The sequence below is a fragment of the Uloborus diversus genome, chromosome 5, assembly GCF_026930045.1.
Source record: "Uloborus diversus isolate 005 chromosome 5, Udiv.v.3.1, whole genome shotgun sequence".
NCBI lineage: Eukaryota > Metazoa > Arthropoda > Arachnida > Araneae > Uloboridae > Uloborus > Uloborus diversus.
Genome location: NC_072735.1, coordinates 15904361 through 15925321, shown reverse-complemented (window position 1 = coordinate 15925321; position 20961 = coordinate 15904361). Strand labels below are relative to the sequence as shown.

General features: G+C 32.1%; 2 protein-coding genes across 2 annotated transcripts in view; one reads left to right on the top strand and one right to left on the bottom strand.

Moving 5' to 3' along the window:
- Nucleotides 1-20961, top strand: part of LOC129223366 (transforming growth factor-beta-induced protein ig-h3-like) — a gene marked incomplete in the record, with an annotated part of 615676 nt that overhangs the window by 451591 nt on the left and 143124 nt on the right.
- LOC129223370 (hemicentin-1-like) overlaps nt 1-20961 on the bottom strand; it is a 181411-nt gene that overhangs the window by 90276 nt on the left and 70174 nt on the right. The window contains exons 27-39 of the mRNA XM_054857950.1: nt 19997-20193; nt 18573-18654; nt 17918-18205; nt 16240-16524; nt 15431-15718; nt 14727-15047; nt 13053-13331; nt 12077-12228; nt 9189-9321; nt 8800-9081; nt 5627-5757; nt 2486-2642; nt 495-776 (exon numbers count right to left, since the gene is read on the bottom strand). Coding sequence (XP_054713925.1) covers nt 495-776; nt 2486-2642; nt 5627-5757; nt 8800-9081; nt 9189-9321; nt 12077-12228; nt 13053-13331; nt 14727-15047; nt 15431-15718; nt 16240-16524; nt 17918-18205; nt 18573-18654; nt 19997-20193 — 2877 coding nt within the window. The remainder of the gene's footprint in view (nt 1-494; nt 777-2485; nt 2643-5626; nt 5758-8799; nt 9082-9188; nt 9322-12076; nt 12229-13052; nt 13332-14726; nt 15048-15430; nt 15719-16239; nt 16525-17917; nt 18206-18572; nt 18655-19996; nt 20194-20961) is intronic.

The following is a 20961-nucleotide window of genomic DNA, read 5'->3' as shown; positions in this document are numbered from 1 at the left end:
TCTTAAAATTAACTTCCTCTTTGAAAAAATATTCTTGGAGGAACCAACCTTTATCTAATTAGTTTAAATACTGACACCGTAGTGGAGACGTAAAAAACTAATGTGCTCTTCTAAGAAATGTCACAAACAAAAATATTTAAAGTCAGCATAAGTATGCAGAGCAGAGGGTTCTGCACAAGAATGCAGAACTGATAATTAGGGGTTGTATCAGCATTTAATTTATTAACTCATGATGGTAAAGGGGCCCTCAGGTGACCCCCATATACATGCCTACGCTTATACTTACGAGCTCATAAAGTAAAATAGTTACATCAACTTAACATTCATATATTTAACACCGCAACTCATTAACTGTTGATAAGGTTTAAAATATTAGTAATGCATAATATAATTTTATTAATGTGTCTTAGGCAGATTTTTCGTATATATATTCTATCTTCTAACACATGATAAGTACCAAGATTGAATTCATATTAAAAAGAAAATTAACTTACTGTGTACATGAATATTAAAATTTCTTTCATCCTGGCCTGCAGTACTAGTAGCTATGCATGTATATTTTCCAGAATCTTCAAGTCTAGCCCTGCGAATCAGTAAAGCAGATTCTTCTTTCAGAGATTGAAGATTTGGATCCAGAAATGGATCAATTAAATGACCGTTTTTCATCCATGTAATGACAGGTTTTGGTGTTCCATCAGCTTCACAGTGTATAGTTAACGGTTTGTTCAGCAGAGCAACATAATCTGTATTTTGATCATCATATATTTTTGGTGGAACTGGATAAAAAATAATTTAATTATTAATGCATATTTATTTACTGATCAAGACTAAATAATGAAGAACAAAATTGCATTGTACAGTAAATATCTAGATCTGCTAATGTTTTTTGCAAAGCCAAGCTTAGTTTCAAGTATGTAGCTTTGTCAAAATTTTATGCCATTTCCAAATATATTTTTGATGACAGCTCTTCTTCAACAACAATCATCTTGGATGTTTCAGTCCAAATGTTATCAGGTTGATGTTTTGATCCACATTGCATGCAGGCACTAGTCAAGGTTTTAATTTTTAGGTCCTCTTCTTGAAAAAAAAAGAACATTTTTCTTTTCGTGAAAAAAATAACTATTTTTGGGGGCATTTTTCTTTCATATATTTTTTACGAAAAAATTCTGCCATTTTGTTTAGCTGTGACAAATCTGATCTGAAATCCCTTTGGCCTAAAGGACTTCACTGGGCATGACTAGCATGATGGAAGCTTTTTTCTGTAATGACTATTTTCACAAATGAAATTTTGCGAAAGGTCTAATTTTAAGACAAAATTCTGTGATGACACGGCTGTTACGATATGGAATTTTGTTAAGGTGCCCAAAGTACACCCAATTTGTATCCGAATTGACCCCTGGTATGCCAAGACTGCTCTGTAAGCAGTGGGAGAAGGATACTGCAGTAAAAAAAAAAAAACTAGTCCCTATGAAATTTTATCATTTTGTGATAGGGAGGGTTAAAGGATGTTCTCTTTACTTAGCGAATCTTATTTCTCCATACTGAGAATGTAATAATTTTGAGAAAGTGCAGTTTCTATTTTTCAAGCCTCATCATTTTTTTCTCATCTATATTACAAAAAAGTAAAAGCAACTTTTCAGAGTGGTCATTAAAAACTAAAATCTCTGAGCAAAAAAAAAAGTGACTTATTTTTATTAATAGTCATCATTTTAGTTTTTTACCTCATCTGAGTATTATTTGGTAGAACATATATTTCACTTTTAATTCATTTATTTATTTTTTAAAAATTCTCTGGAGTGTTTTCTTTTTAAAATTCTTTGTTTTTTCTCTTCAGGTCTTAATTTAGAATCAAGATAATGTGAGTTAGTTCTCCAGGGAATGAAGAAAAAAGGATGCAATGTTATTTTTTGAAATTGGTATTTGTAGCATTTTTAATCAAGTTTCAATACCAACAAGACAAGACCAACAACCAACAAGAGGGGTAGGTCCCATCAATTTTTTTTTCTTTTTCCTTTCAAGGTACATCAGACAACAACCTGAACTGGAATTAGCTGCTGAAATACAGCATGAGGGACATTTCTTTAAATGACTAATAACTCATTTTTAATTGTTTACATTTTTAATAAACCAAAAACTTCATTCCTCCCTCCCCTAAATTTTAAATTTGCATGTAAGTTTCAGTTATTGGTAACACATTGATGAAAGTATAGCTTTCTTCCTTCCTCAGTGGTACGACAGCCATGGGTGGGTTCTGGCCTTCTCAAGAATCTCTTCCAGGCCTCTCTTTTTTTTGGTCATGGCTTGTCAATTTTGCACTCTTATGGTAAAAAAATCCTTATCAAGGCAATCAACCAATGAAAGTATAACTATGTATAACTACATTTGTTACCATTAAAATGGTTGCAAACATAACAATAAAATTCCGTAAATGTATTACTTCATATGACATTTTTTTATTTATTGAACTATTAATGCCAAAAATTACCTTGAACATGCAGGTCAAAATGCCTTTCTTCGGTTCCCAAAGGACTTGTAGCCACACATGTGTATCTTCCACCATCCTCTGCTTCTACATTGGCTATTTGTAAAAGCTGGTTGTTATCAAGAAGCTGCATTTTAAATGTTCTGTCAGGAAACATTATCTGGAAATAAAATTATAAAAGATGATTGTTCTTAGGTCAAACAAGCTATTTTGTAAGCTGAGTACAATGAAAAGTCAAAGTAATTCCCACAATTTTAAATTTCGGCTTTTCACTTTTATGTATTCAAATATAAGGAATCATTACAGTCTGACCATCGATTAGGTATGTGGCGTACGTCAGAGAGCACATAACTAACTTTGCCCACAAACTTTGAGGTCCTTTTGGTTCAGTGGTTAAAGCACTGGGTTAGCATCACGAAGTTCCGTGATTCAAATCCCGACCCGGCAATCATCATCCACGTCATGGTGATCCGTACGCCACCTAATGGTGACCCAGCAACTCAACAGATGGCGCCATGTAACGTATCATTAGGAATAAACCATGGGCCCTTCATTCCTCGAGCACTGAACAACTTGCTCAGTCTTCCACCCGACTGTGGATTGCTCATCTAATTGCAACGGCACAACTACAGCCAGAACTTGTCAGAGACCCTATCTGCTAATAAAAATTAAATAGTTCTCTCGTTTCCCTGCTCCATCACTTGGTGGGGGGAGTAGTCTGGCGTATGTCAGAGAGCACATAACCTAACTTTGCTAACGAACCTTGAGATCTTTTTGGTTCAGTGGTTAAAGCACTGGGTTAGCATAACAAAGGTCTGTGGTTCAAATCCCGCCCTGGACAATCATCATCCACGTCATGGTGATCCGTACGCCACAGATAGAAAAGCAAACATCCGGTTTACAGGCGGAAATAGACGCATCTATTAGTTTTCAGGGATGTCAGCTTTTGCAGGTGTATGTTAGTCTCTAAATTAAGTAGTCACATTCAAATGAGCGGAATATGTGCATCAAAGTTTTACTTTTCCTCCTCATTCAGATAAGACTCATCTTAACTGGAAGTTTGCCAATTCCATATAATCCGTGGGCAGAATGTATCATAATATGAAGTATCAACTTTTTGAAAAAGATTTTAGTACCTGAAAAATAATGATTAGTATGTGGTGCAGGAAGGATAGTATGGTCACATCTGCAACATGCTCAAACCATCATTTTTTTTTTTTTCATTTTCAAATGCAAGAAAAGGTTTTAGAAAAATGATTCTTCATTATATGATAAATATTGTTTCCTCACACACGAATATATAAAAGTTAAAAGCGAGATTTTAAAATTACCCGAATAAAGTGCAAATATATACGTAAAACTGTCACACCCATGCAAATAGATTGAGCAATCAATTTCGAAAATATTCTTGCCATGATCGATAATAGGTGCTACATTGAGTTGATTTTTCATTTTACTCATAAATTTTCACAAAGCATTTTTGATTACTTTCCATTTACTCTTCAATATATTAATCTATATATATATAAAATGAATGTTTGTCTGTATGTCATCCATGAACTCAAAAACTACCCGGCAGATTTGGCTGAAACTATCACCGTTTGTTATTTTTGGTACTGGGAATGTTTATAGACCAGTTCGAAAAAAATCCGATCGATAGTTCCTTTTTTATTCCAATTTAAGTCACAATCCATTGGATAAATACGAATAAAATTATCGGCTGCAGAAATTAATTCGTGTGAAAGATCTCACTGATAAGAAGTTAGCTGTTGCCATTTTTCTTGAGTTTGAACAAATAAATTCTTTCTTTATTGTTTTATGGCTTTTCATGCAATGGGGGGATTTAAAACTTTTTCTATTTGATATTTTTCGCGATTGATTGATCTTGCAAACTGCGTGAGTACAAAATTTGAGTATAGTCACGGCTTCACTTGATACCTGGACCGATTATTATGAAAATTGCTATATATATGTATTTTTCCACGGAGAAGGTGCATAATATGCTCATTGAAGCCACTCGCCACCAGGTGGCACTGCAGAGTAGCAACTTCTGCCCCGTTCAACCGATTGTCATGAAAATCAGTATAATGATGTATTTTTTTGCTGGCGTAGCAACGCGCGTCGGGTACAGCTAGTACTTAATAAATTTGCTTAACTTCCTCAGTCTCAAATGTTATTTAGATCATGATTTATGACATTTCTTTACACAATAGGCTTAAGCTAAACAAAACAGCACCACATTTCATGGATCACACTCTGAAGACGAGCTGTAAAGATAATTCTCAGCCAAAGCAAATATCTGTACTAGGGCTGTGACATCGATGAAAAAACATTGATGTTTCAAAACATTCATGTTCAAAATTAAAACATTGATGGTATCAATACATCGACCCAAAAATCCCAACACTTGATCTTCTGAACCATCAAACTTTTTAATGTATATTCCTGCATAATAAACTCAAAAAAAAAAAAAAAATATATATATATGTTTTAACACTTGTTCTAAAAAATTCACATTAATAAATTTATTAATTAAGAGTGTTCCAATTGCCAAAGAAAAAAAAAATAATAATAATGATAAATAATTATTAACACTCTAAGCGAAGTAATGCAAAGCAAGAAATAGTTAGTACATTTAAAATACAAAGAATTGCAGCATCAATACAAATAACATAGAAAACTTTTTGTAACATCCTTTAAATTTCCACATGCATAATACAAAAACTGAAAGTAAGGTATTTCATTAGTAATGCAAATCAATTAGAAATATTTGTAATTTTTTTTCAAAGTTGATAACATACACACACAACAAGGAAAAAAAAGGAATAAAATGAAAATGAAGAAGCGAAAAGAAAGTATAATACATAGTAAATGAGTGTTCTAGTACATTTGCTTCAAACGGAATTACATGGAAGAATCGCTCATTTTTTTTTTCAAGTCATATTCAAAGAATATAAATATTGACTTGAATAGCACACTAAGTATATATTTAAAGTAAAACTATAGTTTTTTTAAATCAATGATTTTTTGCGAGCGAGGGACAATATCATACATATCTTAGAGGAAAAGTAAATGAAGAAAACTCATATACAGTTATACCCCACAAACACATATCATTTATACACATATATTTTTTTTCTTTACCTGTCCATCTTTTTTCCAAGACACAGTAGGTTGTGGATTCCCATGAACATAGCACTTAATTTCAGTGCTATTTCCCTCAATAACGTTTGTTCTTGAATCTTCCTGTATGATATTTCTAACCCTCGGAGGCACTGGTGGAAAACATCATCTTCAGAAACATAATAAAATCATAAGATTTTGAGAAGGAGAATCTCCTTACATGCATAAATAACATTAAACTAAACTTAATATGTGATAAAAATAAAAGTGCACATTTTAATTATTTTGAAGTATCATAAAAATCAAAAATAATTAAGCTACAAAAGTAGTTTCCTGTATTAAGAAATTTCAAACACAGATAATTTTGTAATTGATCCTGACATATAGGTCGCAATTTTAAAACTGCCTTGGATTAGAAGCATATTAGACAAATTTTTTGTGCTCGCCAGCAGCATTTCTAGTTTTTACAGAGAAACAAATATGGAGAAAGGGAGACTCTTTGATTCTATCTAGAGGAACAGTTTTAAGTTAATATAGCTTCTGAACACAAAATTATCCTGATTCAATTCCTGGGATCAATCAAATCAAATAACAGCAATTGGACACTGCACTACTTCAAATTAATACAATGACCGGTCAAAACTACATATTTTTAATGAAGACTGTTTACAAATGGTTTAAATTTACAGGATGGTAAACTAACAGCATTCTTTAGAGCTTTGTTTAATGGGGTTAAATCCAAACTTGAACTGCCTTATATATATATATATATATATATATATATATATATTTCTGAATTAAGATTTTATGAAGACATCAAAATAGAAATAAATTCACAATAAAAATTATAAACACATAAAAAGGTTTGTAACCTTTTTAAAATAAAGAGGTTAGCTACTATTTATACCCGATAACTTTCAGATCTGGGGATAAAAAGGGTCTGAAATTAAAAGAGAATCCTTTGAAGTAGGAGATATGCGGATTATTAAGAGGAAAAATTACAATTGTGTCCAGATTCAATTAACTCCACAGAAATGTCTTAGAGAGTGGCATCAGCTCATTTTGATTTAAGTATATCATCTCGAAAAAGGAAATTAAAAGATCGTTCACAAACAAGCCTGGGTATCCTGTAGTATTTGTAGCAAGGAAGAGCAGGTATTAAATAATATCAGAGAAAATGAATCCACCCAAGACATTAAATTGAGGCGTTTTCATTCTTTCTAATGTTTAAATAATGAGCATTTCAATTGGTTTTAGCTGTAGTTAGATTATATTTCTATTTGAGAAATTACGTTTGCCTAAAAATTTGTTTTTATGAATGTACGTTGATTTTATATTAATTTATATAAATAATTTGCAATTTATATGAATAGTTTGCTCATTAGAATGTATGTTTTGAGTTTTCTTTCAAAATCATTGGTCCTTCTTGATACCACCAACTGTTTTACAGCTTCTTGGCTGAGTGGGACCAAGTAGCCCCAGCACAGGGCTACTTGAACCCAATTTTTAAAAAATAGAAAAAATATATATATAAAGAGTTAAAATTACTGTTTAAAAAAGGCTTAAGGTGGTAGCAGAACGTCTGAAAAGTGGTAAAAATAAGGTTATCAGTGCACATTATGGGTTTAACCAAAAAATCAGTGTAAAACTAGCAAAAATAATGAAATTTTGGGTCTAAGTAGCCCCAGTTTACGGTAACTGCAAATTTTTCACTTTTTTTTTAAAACTTTTTTGTCATCTATTGTATGTTAACTTTACTGTACAAGCTTGCTTCTTTGGTTTCTGCCAAAAATAAGCTTGAAAAAGATTTTATGGAGCTTATATTTTATAAGCTCCATACTAATGATAGGGAAATGTTTCTAATTCCAACATTTCCCTATCATTAGTATGGAGTCCAAAACACCTTTCTTCAATTATCTCGAAAACTCATTTCTGCAGTTACTGCCATTTACCTGCCCATGACAGAATAGGTGGACTTGTTTTAGCTTTTGGCAGCAATAGGGTATCATCCCAAAGGCACCAAAGGGAGTGATGTAATGAGAATTTAAACTTATGCAATGTAACAACTGGTTACAAACCAGGGAAGAAAGTTCAAGGATCTTTCTATTCCCCCAAGAACACAAGCCAAATTTTTATCATTGAAGATCCAGTTTATGAAACATAGAAATCAATGCTTTGTGGAGTTTATTTTGCTTTAGTAACTAAATGTTTCCATAATTAAATATGCTTAACTCAAAACAGCTTCAAATGTTGTTTCAAACACATGAATTCTCCATTTTTTCATGCATTTTCCTATCATTTTTATCCTATTAATCTCAAAATAAATATTTACTATTTATCCATAATACAGAATACAGTAATCCCTAGCTACTTCGCGCTTCAACTTTCGTGGTTTCACAACTTCGCGTTTTTTTCACTTTTTTTTTCAAATTCAGTAATTAGCCTTTTTCATGCGCTCATGTAATCTTTTTCCTACAAAAGAATAACAATGCATGTCTTTTTAAGTAAGATGAGCTCTTCTGAGGCGTGTAGTTGTACTAGTTGAGGTAGTGGAGGTATAAAATCACCGAAGAAAGTGAAGGGAATCGCTGTCTCATGGAAAGTATAAATCACTGTATTATTACTAGGGGATGTAAATGCATCTATAAATGGTGTTCAACAATGTACTAGCTTTGAAAGTTGTATACGGTGTATACTTAATTCCTTTAATGAGGATAAATTTAAAGAGGAAGAACGGGGGCTCATATGGTCACTAACTGGCAATTAATTCATCATCAAACAAGTTGAGCTATTTTCATAGATTAGTAGATAGATTGTAAGAACTTCATGTGTGTGTGTAGTTTATTTCTCAGTGATTAACAATGTGATATATATTTCGTCTAATTTTGCACAATATATTAAGTAATACAAATGTAATGGTGGCAAAGGATGCTGTATCATGTCTAGGGGGCTCTAAATATGTTAGAAACCTGTTTAAGTTGTCGTAAAGTAAGTTTCTTGTGCTCTAATTAGGAAAATATTTGGTTTATAAATATAGAACCCTATTTCGCGGAAATTCAGTTATCGCGGTAAAGTCTGGAACAAGTTAACCGCGATAAACGAGGGTTAATTGTATCACATTATGTACTTTTCTACAATGCAGCAAATCTAAGGTGAAAGAAAATATAGTGTAAAAAACTGAATAAATTTCTTACCTAGGACATTCAGCATAAAAAGACGGCTATCTTTCCCTGCAGGGTTCGAAGCTTCACACGAATACTGCCCATGATCTGATTCTCTGGTTCTAAGAATCTGCAGTTTTTGTTCTTCTTGAAGTATGTGAATAAAAGGATCAGTGTTTTCGTTCAAGACTTCTCCATCCTTAAACCAGGAAATAGATGGTGCTGGTTCAGCTTCAGCGACACAAAGCATGGTGACAAAATTATGTATGAAAACAGTCAAATTTGGTTCAGATGTATTGACAATTCTTGGTGGTACTGCAATGCATAAAAAAAATCATTTTTAAAAGTGCCATGAGAAAAAATTATTCATGATGTACTTTCATCAATATTAGTGTTTGCAACTAAAGCTAAGACATGATTACCTGTTACATAAAGGTCAAACAACTTCTCAGTTGAGCCAGCTGCGTTAGTAGCAATGCATCTGTATTTTCCTGAGTGATAGCTTTTAGCTTCGGATATTTTAAGCATAGTGTCATCAGAAACTTTATAAATACTCTGCAAGAAAAGATATTCCCAACTCAACTGATTTAATTTGTAACTAAAAAGAAGAAACTTATCAAAAAGTTTCTAAAATACTTATGCTGCAAAAAAAAAAAAAAAAAAAATGTTACAAAGCAAGAGTTTAAAAAAAAAGAAAACTATTGCCTAGTAAGTTTTTTTTTTAATTTTAAGCAAGTTTAATTTAATTTGTAACTAAAAAGAAGAAACTTATCAAAAAGTTTCCAAAATATTTATTCTGGTAAAAAAAAAATTTGTTACAAAGCACGAGTTAAAAAAAAAAAAAAAAAAAGAAAACTATTGCTTAGTAAGAATTTTTTTTTTTTTAATTTTAAGCAAGTTTTACATGAAGATTGCCAAAAAAATATTATAACTACATTCTGCAACTTATTAATTAGAATCAAAAATATATCTCAAACATAAAATTAGTTTCTAATTAAAATAAGTAAACTCTAAATTCTCACCTTATAATCAAATACTTTTACTCTATTTTAGTCAATTATAATTGTAAATAAAACTTTTTATATTGTAGCAATATGCAAATAAGTAATACAAAATTTTAGTAAATAGTTAATATCACTTAAGTAATTGTAAAAATAAAAGGTCATAATTATTTTAGATAAAAGTGGTAAAAAAGTAGGTACTGTTTCATTTTATAAGGAAGATGAAATTGAAAATTTATTTGAGCAAGAAAGAAAAAAACAGGTAATTTTTGGTTTACATTTTGCATCTAAGTGGTTAAAAAAAATTATCGATAAGAAAAGAAAAAAAAAAGAGAGGAACAAACATAAAAACCGAAATGATGGAAAAAAATTAAACAGCCCTACATTAGGGTGGTTCAAAAATACATGTAAAAAAAAGTTTTTCCTAGATAGCAGGACACCCCCTCAATATTTTTATACTTATGGATAGCAATATACCGGAAGAATTTTAGCTTCCTATTTCAACTGAAAGAGAGTGCTCAACTCCCTCCCCCAAACTTCATCAGTATGGGGAGGGGGGTTAAAACATACATTGAAATGAAAAAACAATGCTACATATTATAATATACACGAGTAATATGCATATACATTGGAATAAAATAATTATTTACAAAAAAAAAAACCAGCTGAGGAAATTAAATGTTTCTAAATTTGTGACATTTTCTACAGTACGGCTAATGTTAAAGGGGTCATTGAGCACCCTCTTAAAATTTGAGTAAGAAGCTTAAACTTTTACAGCATAATACTATTAGTAAGTCTAAAAAAATAGAGGGTGTCCTGGACTCTAGCTGAAAAAAAGGTTTTCTGAACCACCCTACCCTACATATCATTGTAAACTACACTAAAAAGTGTCATCTCACATTTATTTTCAATACCTATTTAAGTGTTTTGGGCCAAACTGCAATATTAGAAATAATTAAAGTACTATTGAGGTACAAGTACCATAGTTTGATAAATGTTGGTCTCAATATAAAATAAGGTTCATTACTGTTAGTATGCCACTGTTTATATTTCTTAAGTACAAATGTAATACGATAATATTAAGTTTATCTGAGAGGGAAAACTGTTCAACAATAATAAATACGAAATAATTTTTGATGACTAAAATACAGAGAGTCCAAAAGAAATTTTTACCATTCTAAACTTTCATAAAAATACTAACAAGTGAAATCAAACACAGCTTGTTACAAAAAAGCGAAAAACCACAAAAGTTCTTTTTCTGGTATTAAGTGCCTGAAGTAGAGAACGCTACTTGCAAGCCAATTGAGCTAAGAAAAGAAAATGGCTATTGTATAAGAGAGAAAAGAGTTTCTTGAGGTTAGCCGAAAGAAAATCACCAATAATAACACTGCAAAGAAATTTATGACCATAATGATCTACCAAGCTTATGTTCGATGAACACGACTGGTAGCAACCAGTTGGTTAATCACATGACAGCAATGATGTCAGCGGTTACTAACCGGTTGTTCACCAACCAATGCTTCATTGAACGCTTTCCGTTGATCACCGGTTACTTGCGAAGATATGACACAGACGAATAACATGCAGGTGAAAAATACATATAATTGGTCAAAAACGTCACATGGTTCCATCAACCAATCAACTAGCTAGAGTTGCGGTCGACCGATAGATCAACTGGTGAGGCTCATAAAACGACATCGGAAGCAACCAGTTAACCCGTAGCTCTCAAGAACGCTGAGGTTAGCAATCAGTTACTCACCGGTCCGCCGGTGAGATTTGTTGAACGCAAGCTATGTGTGACAATCAGGTGATCATTTGGGGGAACTTTCTTTGTGAGGTAATCAGTGATTTCGTTTTGGCTAACAAACACTGCACACATTAACCATTTTCTATTCTTAGCTCGACTGGCTGGCAACTAGTGCGTTACTATATAATAAAAATATTCCTAGATAGGAGGGACTAAAAGCAGAGTAAATGTTTCACCATTGCACTCTGCCCCCATTCCCCTAAAACTGGAAAAGTTAAATCAAAATAAACAAATTAGCGATACTCATTTATATTTAATTCAGCTGAATTAAAATTTCAAAGAGAACAGGAGAACGTTAAGGACCTTTAAGGGAACTTTAAGATTTTTTGTAATTAAGGACTAGCCTTATGGACATGGGACTTTTTTCAATCAAACTTTTAACTTTAATGTAATTATAAAAAGTATACTAAAACAGCTTAAAAAAAGGAACTGAACAGTTACATAAGCAACTAGATAGACTTAAAGTTTTCTCCAAAGCAAAAACATTCACTGATTAAATTACCACATTTTTCAGCAATTCCTCAGACAGCATAATGCCATCTTTCAGCCATATTATGTTTGGTTCTGGGTTTCCATTTGCAACACATTCCATTGAAACTTTTTCATTCTCCAAAACTTTTTGTTTAAAAGTTGATGCCTGAATTACTGGAGCAGCTGAAAATTAAATTTAAAATTCTTAATGATATAATTTAGAAAGCATTATTATTTTGTAAAACATATCTTGAAATAAAACTAAATATTAAAATGAAGTACTAGGAGCGAATTAAATTATAATACTAATTAGTTTACCTTTTTATTTTTGCATTTTTATTAAAAGACTGGTAATATGACCAAGGGTGAGAAAGCTAATCAATGAATCAGCATTTTTTGAAATGAAGTGCATTTGTTTGTGAAACCTAAACTATACTTCCTATAGTAAGAGGAAATGTACAAAGTTGTAATTGAAAATCACTAAAACTAATATTACCTTTCATGAAGTTATTAATGTTATATGGTATTCTCTTGTTGGCAAGAAATATGCATTGGGTGCCTCACGGTGCCAGGAGGGAAAGAAAGACTTTTACTGATCTTTATGGATAAATAAGGCACATTTCTATTTTTCTACATCTGTTGTATTTTTTACATTTTAGTTGCTTTTAGGTTGAAACAGCAGCGCTTTTTTTCAAAAAATTTTCATTTATTTTTTTCTTAATTTGGGGAAAAATAGTTGTTATAGTTGGCAACTAGCATATAGTCGCTTTTTTAATCGCTGGTGGCAGTCCTGGAAAAGGGTTGAAGTAAACCCACGCCATGCAATGTTTCAGCAAATTGCAGCAGAAGGCAATATTTGAAAAACAAATAAAAAATTAATTTAGTACAACACAATAAATTTCAGTTAAAACAGCTTAAAAAAGAGTATGAATAAAAAAATAATAAACAAGAGCATTAAACATTTTGATTTAATTATCGTTCTAATAAGCAACATTTTTATTACATACCAAAGACATCTACCTTGAAGTTCTTTTCTGTTTTTCCAACAGCATTTTCAGCAATGCAAGTATAGTGACCATGGTCACTGGCACTACTCTTTACAAACTGCAGCACTTGACCATCTTCAATAATTTTCAGCAAAGTATTTTCAGAGTTAATTTTAACACCATCCTTGAACCAACCAATTGCTGACGAGGGATTAGAATCCACAAAGCATTCAAGGGCAGATGGGCGATTGGGTAATACTTGGTGAGTTTCAAAGTTTGGTCCTTTTATTCTGGGAGGGCCTAGGAACAAGTGCAAAAAGAAATAACAATTATGAAGAGAAAATGAAAACTTAAAAAAGCTATCATATCTGGGCAAAAAAAAAAAAAAAAAAAACTCTTCAAAGAAAATATTTTGAAAAATAAATCATTATTTTTCCTGGAATAAAAATATGTTTGAGTTATTTATTGAAAATGTCATAGTACATAGTTTAAATGTTTGCCAAATAGCACTAGAAAGCAGGAGAAACATTCTTGTGTTCTATCAATGATTGTACAGGGTTTGTATTAGGAGCAATGAGAATAAATTCACCAAATCAAAATGTTTTACAGATATCACAACAAAACTTCAGAATTCAAAGTATGCTTCTGAAGTATCAACACACGTTTACAAGCGAATTTTCCATACTTTGTAAATTTCCTGAGAGTCATCAAATGTAACATCCTTCAGAGCAAGCATGCAAGCTCAAAATGCATCAAAGCATTAAACAGAGAAAAAGCAAACAAATGTTGCACAAAATATTGCACAGACGGATGAACCGAGTGTGACCAGACTCAGTTCACCCGTCGGTCACACTCAGTTCACCCGTGACGGAAAGCTTCATCAAGGCAATGCACCATGTCACACCTGCTCCCTGGTTATGGAGTACCTGACAAAAAAATGGCATCACAATAATTCCTCTGCCACCCTACTGCCCCAATGTTATCCTTACAGACTATTTCCTCTTTCTCAGAGCAGAGCCACCATCGTAGCATGCAACTGCAGAACTCTAGATGCTGTCAAAAAAGCTCGCACTCATCCTTTGGGGGATGTTTAATTTGCTGACTTTCAGATAGCATACAAATCATGGAAAACTAGACAGCAGAAGTGTATTAATACTCAAAGAGCATACTTAAGTTTCTAGATTACTTAAGACTACTAGACTACTTAAGTTTTATAGAGATATCTGTACAACATTTTAATTTGCAGACTTATTCTCATTACTTAAAATACAGACATACATACATTGTATAGTTAAAAGTCCAAATAGCAGACAGACACAGTGTCATTCATTTTCCATGCAATTATAAAGTCCTTTCATTAGGGGAGAATCGGGAGGAATGGAATAGCGGAAGGGATAGGGCAGTGTTGCATCTATGTGGAAATAAAATATGAAGAACTATTTTCAGCTTCTTCAGCAGATGCAACAGCTTTTAGACTATTGCTGCTACATCACTGGACAAGCTAAAAAAATAATTTTTTCCAATTTTCTGCAATTTTTGAAATTTTCTGTCTGCATGTTTGTCTATATTTTCTTGTTCTGAGCATCTTTCTGCACAAGTCAATCAGTTTTTTTAAAGTAGGTAGTTTTTTATATTTGAGGAAATGGTACATTGCAATACTCAGATAAAAAATCAATACAATTACAAACAACTTACTATATACATCGAGAGCAAAATTTTTTTCTCTTGTTCCAGCAATATTTGAAGCAACACAAGTATAAAGACCAGCATCATATGGCTTAACATCATCAACTTCTAACAACTGTCCATCATGGTAAATTTTGTAATGGTCATTGGAATCTGCATTTATCAAATGTCCGTCCTTTATCCACAGAATCAATGGTTTTGGGTTTCCATCAACATAGCATTCAAGTTGAGCTGATTCATCTTCAACAGCTTTCAATTCATTCTGCTTCTCATCTTTATCTTCAGAGTAATAATCTAAGACACTATTTGTTTCAACTATTCTTGGTGGCACTGAAAAACAATGATAACAAACAAATGAACTATATATGAGACAGTGAGAAGCAAAGGGATGTAAGTGGACATTTTCAAGTTGTGAGTAAAACACATTTGAAAATAAGGTCCTAGGTAGGCTTTCCTTGAAAATTGTGTCTAAATCATGCTGTATAACAGAACCTACCAGGGCTACTAGAACTACCTCTGCTCCAAGACAGCGGACAGGTTCACCTACTATTTTAACTGGTTATTTCCAAATTTTTTAATTTTGCCAATTACATCCCTTTACTTCTTACTAAATCATATAAGGTTATACAAATTTAGAAAAAAAATTGATGGAAACAAATCAATTTTTATATTTGCAGAAATAATTTTATTTTTAAACAGTAATCAGTTTTTACCTTGAATATTTAGATTAAATTCCTTTTCCACTTTCCCAACATCATTAGCAGCAATGCACACATAGGTTGCAGAGTCAGTTTCTTGGGTGCGAAAAATTTTCAGCTTTCTGCCATCAGAGGACAGCAATATATTACGATTCACTTGAGAGTTAATGAGCTGTCCATTTTTATACCATTTCACACGAGGTGGAGGAATACCTGACACAGGGCAGCTTAATGACACTGGTTTGTTTAAGATTGCTGATTTATTTTCTGGTTTTTCTTCAGAGGCTTCTAGTTTAGGAGGCACTAAAAAGTAAAATTCAAAATGTCAGTTTTGAGTCACAAAAATTTCAACAAACCAAAAAAATGCAGGGTTACCAACTGCTCCCCAAAAATGGTGAAACTGGGCTGCTCCGGACAGAAGTTCATTTGCTCCACATTTCCCGACCAAAAGCTTTCAAGCTTAAATTTTGCTATTTTATTATAACAAAAATGTAAATATGGGAAATTAAAGATGCTTATGCTCAAAGATTGAAATGGTGTTTAAAGCTGTTTTAATGAATTTACAAATAACTATTTTTATACTCTTGCTTAAATGATTTATTAAAGCTATAAAACAATTTCAGTTTTTTTTAATTGATTTTTATACAAAATACCGAACTGCTCCGCAAAATTTTAAATTGCTCCTAAAATCAACACAGATGCTCCTCACATTGTTTCTCCAAAGTTGTCAACTCTGAAAATGTCACACAAGAAAATAAACTCAAATTTTGCTGCAAAAATATCAAAACTATAACATTATTCACTATGAGGGAAAATCTTCTTACCTTGAACATCGATTTTAAAATCCTGTTCAGCTGTACCGATTTCGTTCCCAGCAATACAAGTATATTTTCCAGCATCTTTCAATGTTGCATGGTTTAACTTCAAACTTTGGAAATTCTCCGTGAAATAAATATGAGGTGAGGAATGAAGAGGAACAATGTCGGAATCTTTCAGCCAAGTAATAATGGGCTTTGGATAGCCAGTTACAACACATTTAATAGTTATAGATTCACCTTCCTTTACATAGTAAGCTTTCTTGATGTCCTTCTGCTCAATTTTAGGATGCACTGCAATGAAACAAACATTGGATGCGTGAAATACACTGCCAGCTCAGTCATTTCCAGCCGAGGACTGCAGTTTCGTGCTTATTAGCACTCATCAGCCCGGCATAGGAAAGTGACTGAGCTGGAGATGGAAACCTCTTAAGCAAGCCAAGAGTGTGAAACAAACTGGTAGCTAATATAGAATTAGCAGACCAGACGAGTGACCGAAGCAATGGTTCGGTTCAACTCGAAGATTGAACGCGAGGCAAGGTATATTCAGTAAATTACCGCCCATTAGCCAGGGCTAAAGCAGAAATACGTATTTCTGCTTTAGCCCTGGCTAATGGGCGGTAATTTACTGAATAAACATTGGATGGTTTTACTTGTATTTAGAAGACTAGGAGGCTCTGCCCCCTGCTCACTAATGCTCACCAACCCCCCAAGATTACTTCACAAACTTATTTGATTCACAAAGATTTAAACCGTCAATTAAAAAGAAACAGATTAAAAATGCATTATGTTTGGATCAAAAAGCACCTCTTCCTCGGATTTCAAAATAACTTGTTTCAACTTGTAGAGCCATAAGGGCAAAGGGGCTCCTGCGCATTGCAAAACTGCAGTTTTGTACATTTGAAAAGTCGCTTTCATATTCGTGGTCTCAAGTCATATATTTTGCTCATTAGCTACGGGCTTGAATTGATTTGAGCCTAAGATTTTTCATTAAAATCGAAACCCTTCAAGTTTGTGAATGATAAAGAAGAAACATGCAAATCGAAAAGATGTAACTATGGCAATGCCAAGTAAAACATCAATAATTTTAATGAACCTGCGATTATCCTAATTTGAATTTTAACGGCTAGTAACTTTTTTTCCTTTGGAGCTAGAAACTAAGTTTTTCGACCATAGGTTGAGTTAGATCTGGAGTAAAAAAACGCTCTTTTCCATGGTGTCAAAAAGAAAACTGTGAGACAATTCCTTCACTTTTTACTGATAGATTTAACAAAGAAAGTAGTGTCTAAATTTTAGCTAAGCCTAAAAAAGTTCGAGCTAAAAACACAAATAACTCGCACCCTATTTAAGTTAGAGCATTGAAACAAATTGTGTAGAATGCAGAAAATTCTACCCTTTTTAGCGATTTGACTAAATTATTATTAAAAAATTTTTTAAAACTTAAAAAATTCATTAAGTCTGAATTTTATTTAGAAAATATGAAAAATATAGTATTTAATCTTAAATTTTTATAGTTTAAATTTGTAAAAAAAATATACTGAGTTAACACATAGCATGCATAAACTAAAATACCTCCGAATAAGGGACACCTCTATTTAAGGGACATAATGTCCGGTCCCGTCAGTGTCCCTTATTGAGAGGTTCTACTGTAATTATTTTTAACAGTCAAATTAAACTGAAAACTTACTTAAAATTTCCAATTCAAATTTATATGATGTATTTCCAACACCATTGTCAGCAATACAAGTATATAATCCAGAATCTTCAGTTTTGGTCCTTAAAAAGGACAATTTGAGGCCATTATCATGGATGAAGACATTTCCATCACGAGGATCTATCTCCTTTCTGTTCTTCACCCACTTGATTTGAGGAGCAGGATTCCCAGAAATAGGGCAAGTTAAAGTAACAGGTTTATTAACATAAGTAGTAGGGCGACCTACTGCTTCTTCACTCTTGCTATTAAGGCGTGGAGAAGCTGAAAATAAAGCATTTGGCAAATTAAACTATTTTCTTACACCATATACTAAAAAAGAGTGAAATTCGAAAACTTAACAAGATGTATTACAGTTATCCAACACAAATTGCTGCTCGTTACACTATTGAAATTTTTGAAAAAAAGCACTAATCAAATAAAATCTTTTTTTGTTTTTCAAAATTATGAAATTTTACATGAAAGTACACCTTTTAGTTACAATATTTATTACACACTTATTATTATTAGATAATTTGGCACTAAACAAATTAATTTGCAATAAACATTATGCTAAGCAAAATAAACAAGTTAGGGTTAAAAAAAAGTTTTTTATAAAAATCAAAATTAAAAATTAAAAAAAAAAACTTACTTAATACATCGACATTAAACTCTTTTTCAGTCGACCCAGCAATATTAGTCACAATACAAATATACTTTCCAGAATGGTGAGCCTAAGTGAAGATAAAATTTCATGGTAGGAAATGTGATAGTTAAAAATGTTATCAACTATCATAATGTACAAGACAGTATGTTTATATATTTGTATCTACACACCACTAAATAAAGTTAACATGAGTGAACTTAGTGCCACATACTTTTCAGCATGACAATATGATACTTCAAAAAAAAAAGCATTTTCTTTTGAAACCAGCAGTACTTACGTGATCAAAGGATACACATAAATATTATTTCTCTTCATTGTAATCTTAAATATACACTTCAAAACTTTTACTTTTCTTAATACAAAAATGAAAAATTAGATTTTTATAATTTTATGGCAGGAATTAAAAATTGCAACTTTTCTTTTAGCACAAACATGCGACACAACATGTGTCCTTCATTGGCCTTAATAATTCCATCTCTATAGTTGATATTTCGAACACAGGTGAGAGCTAATATTTATAGATGAATAACTTGCAGAACAAAAAGTAGTTTCTTCACGGGAGAATATAATTTATAAATTGTTCTTTATTTAAAAAGAAAATCACTTGATTTATTTCAAAAATCAATTTTGCATTTAACTTTCAGAATTAAGCAATTTTTTTGAGCAATCACGATTGCTTATTGCTTTCATTTGACTGTTTTGAATTCGTATCATTTTATTTTTCCACCAGCACCCTCTGCCAGCACCACCGTTGACCGGCTCCTCACGATGCTGCTCCTATAGCAAAACCCGTCTCCAGGTTGCATCCATGTCCAACACACACGCATATACATACACAACTACACACACATGCACACATACACACACATACACAAACACATTCACACACATACACCTACACACACAAACACATACACACACGCATACATACAGACACCTACACATACACACACAAAAACATACGCACAACTACCCACACATTCATGCCTGCACACAGACACAAACACATATGCCTACACACACATACACATACCCCTACACACAAACACACATACCCCCCACACACAAACACACACGCCTACATACACACATTCATGATTGCAAAAAACATAATTTGAATTCAAGATGTCAAAATTCAAATTAATTTTTCTTTTTTTTTTCTTTTTCTATTTTTTTTTTTTTTTTTGCAGGATGCAGCAGGATCATTGTTCTGACTTAGATTGGTGCAGTAGTGGAAGCACTGCATTGATCAAACTATGAACAACCATTCACGATAAATTCTTGATGAGCAACTTGCAATCAAAAATTGAAAACAGTCAAAAACTTAAAGTAAGTTATATTATTCAAATGCATGCAAAAAATAGATTGTGATATTAAGAAAAGAAGTGAAAATAATTCTATTAAATTACCTCAACACTGATTATTTTGATGCTAGAATGATCAGGAGAAAACTGAATTTTATTAAGATATTCTTCAACTTCTGAGCCATCCTTTAGCCATAACACTGAAGGTTTGGGATTTCCAGTGGCATTACAATTCATATTCAGGGCCTCTGCTTCTTTTATTTCTAAATTACTTTTCAGCTCAGCAGTCACCGATGGAGGTACTTCATTGTGTGAAGAAGAAAAGGAAAAGAAGTTAGATATTAAAGAATATAAAAGTGTAAATTTTCTTTTCACATAAATTAAAGCAATATAAATAATGTAGTGCAGTTGAAAGTAAAACAAAATACTTGTGCATATGTATGTCTCAATACATCACATTGCGTTGGCTTAATAAATTCATAACAGTTCAACTAAATGCTTAAATATTCCACAATAGTTTGATTCATATGTTTAAAGTAGGTACTTTGAGGCATGTGACTATTATTATTATTATTATTATTATTATTATTATTATTATTTTGAGAATTACAATTGAAGTTTAAAAATAAAAGTATTATTAATTTTCCAGACCATTTAAAACTATCTTTCATGCTTCTTAGTAACTTTATTTTTAAACATAAAGATCACGATTAATCAAAGCCAGAACTTTTTACTATATATCTACTTATATCGCTAACTTTAGATAAACCAACACAGATCAGCAGTTTACTTTCTGAATACTTTTGAAGAACAACTACATAACATGAGATAATACATCAAACACAAAGAAATTATTGAAAATGAAGCATATGTCCAATTAAACTGAAATAAAATGAGAAAAACAAGTTATGTTAAAAATTTTCATACAAAAAAAAAAAAAAACACAGGTAGAACAAAACAATGTTGATTCGCCTAGTTAAAATTTAGATCTTAATCCAATAAGAGTTTCAACAAAAGTGCATATGCATCAAAGATCAAACCATCGGCTAATTACGTACAGTTTAGTTAGA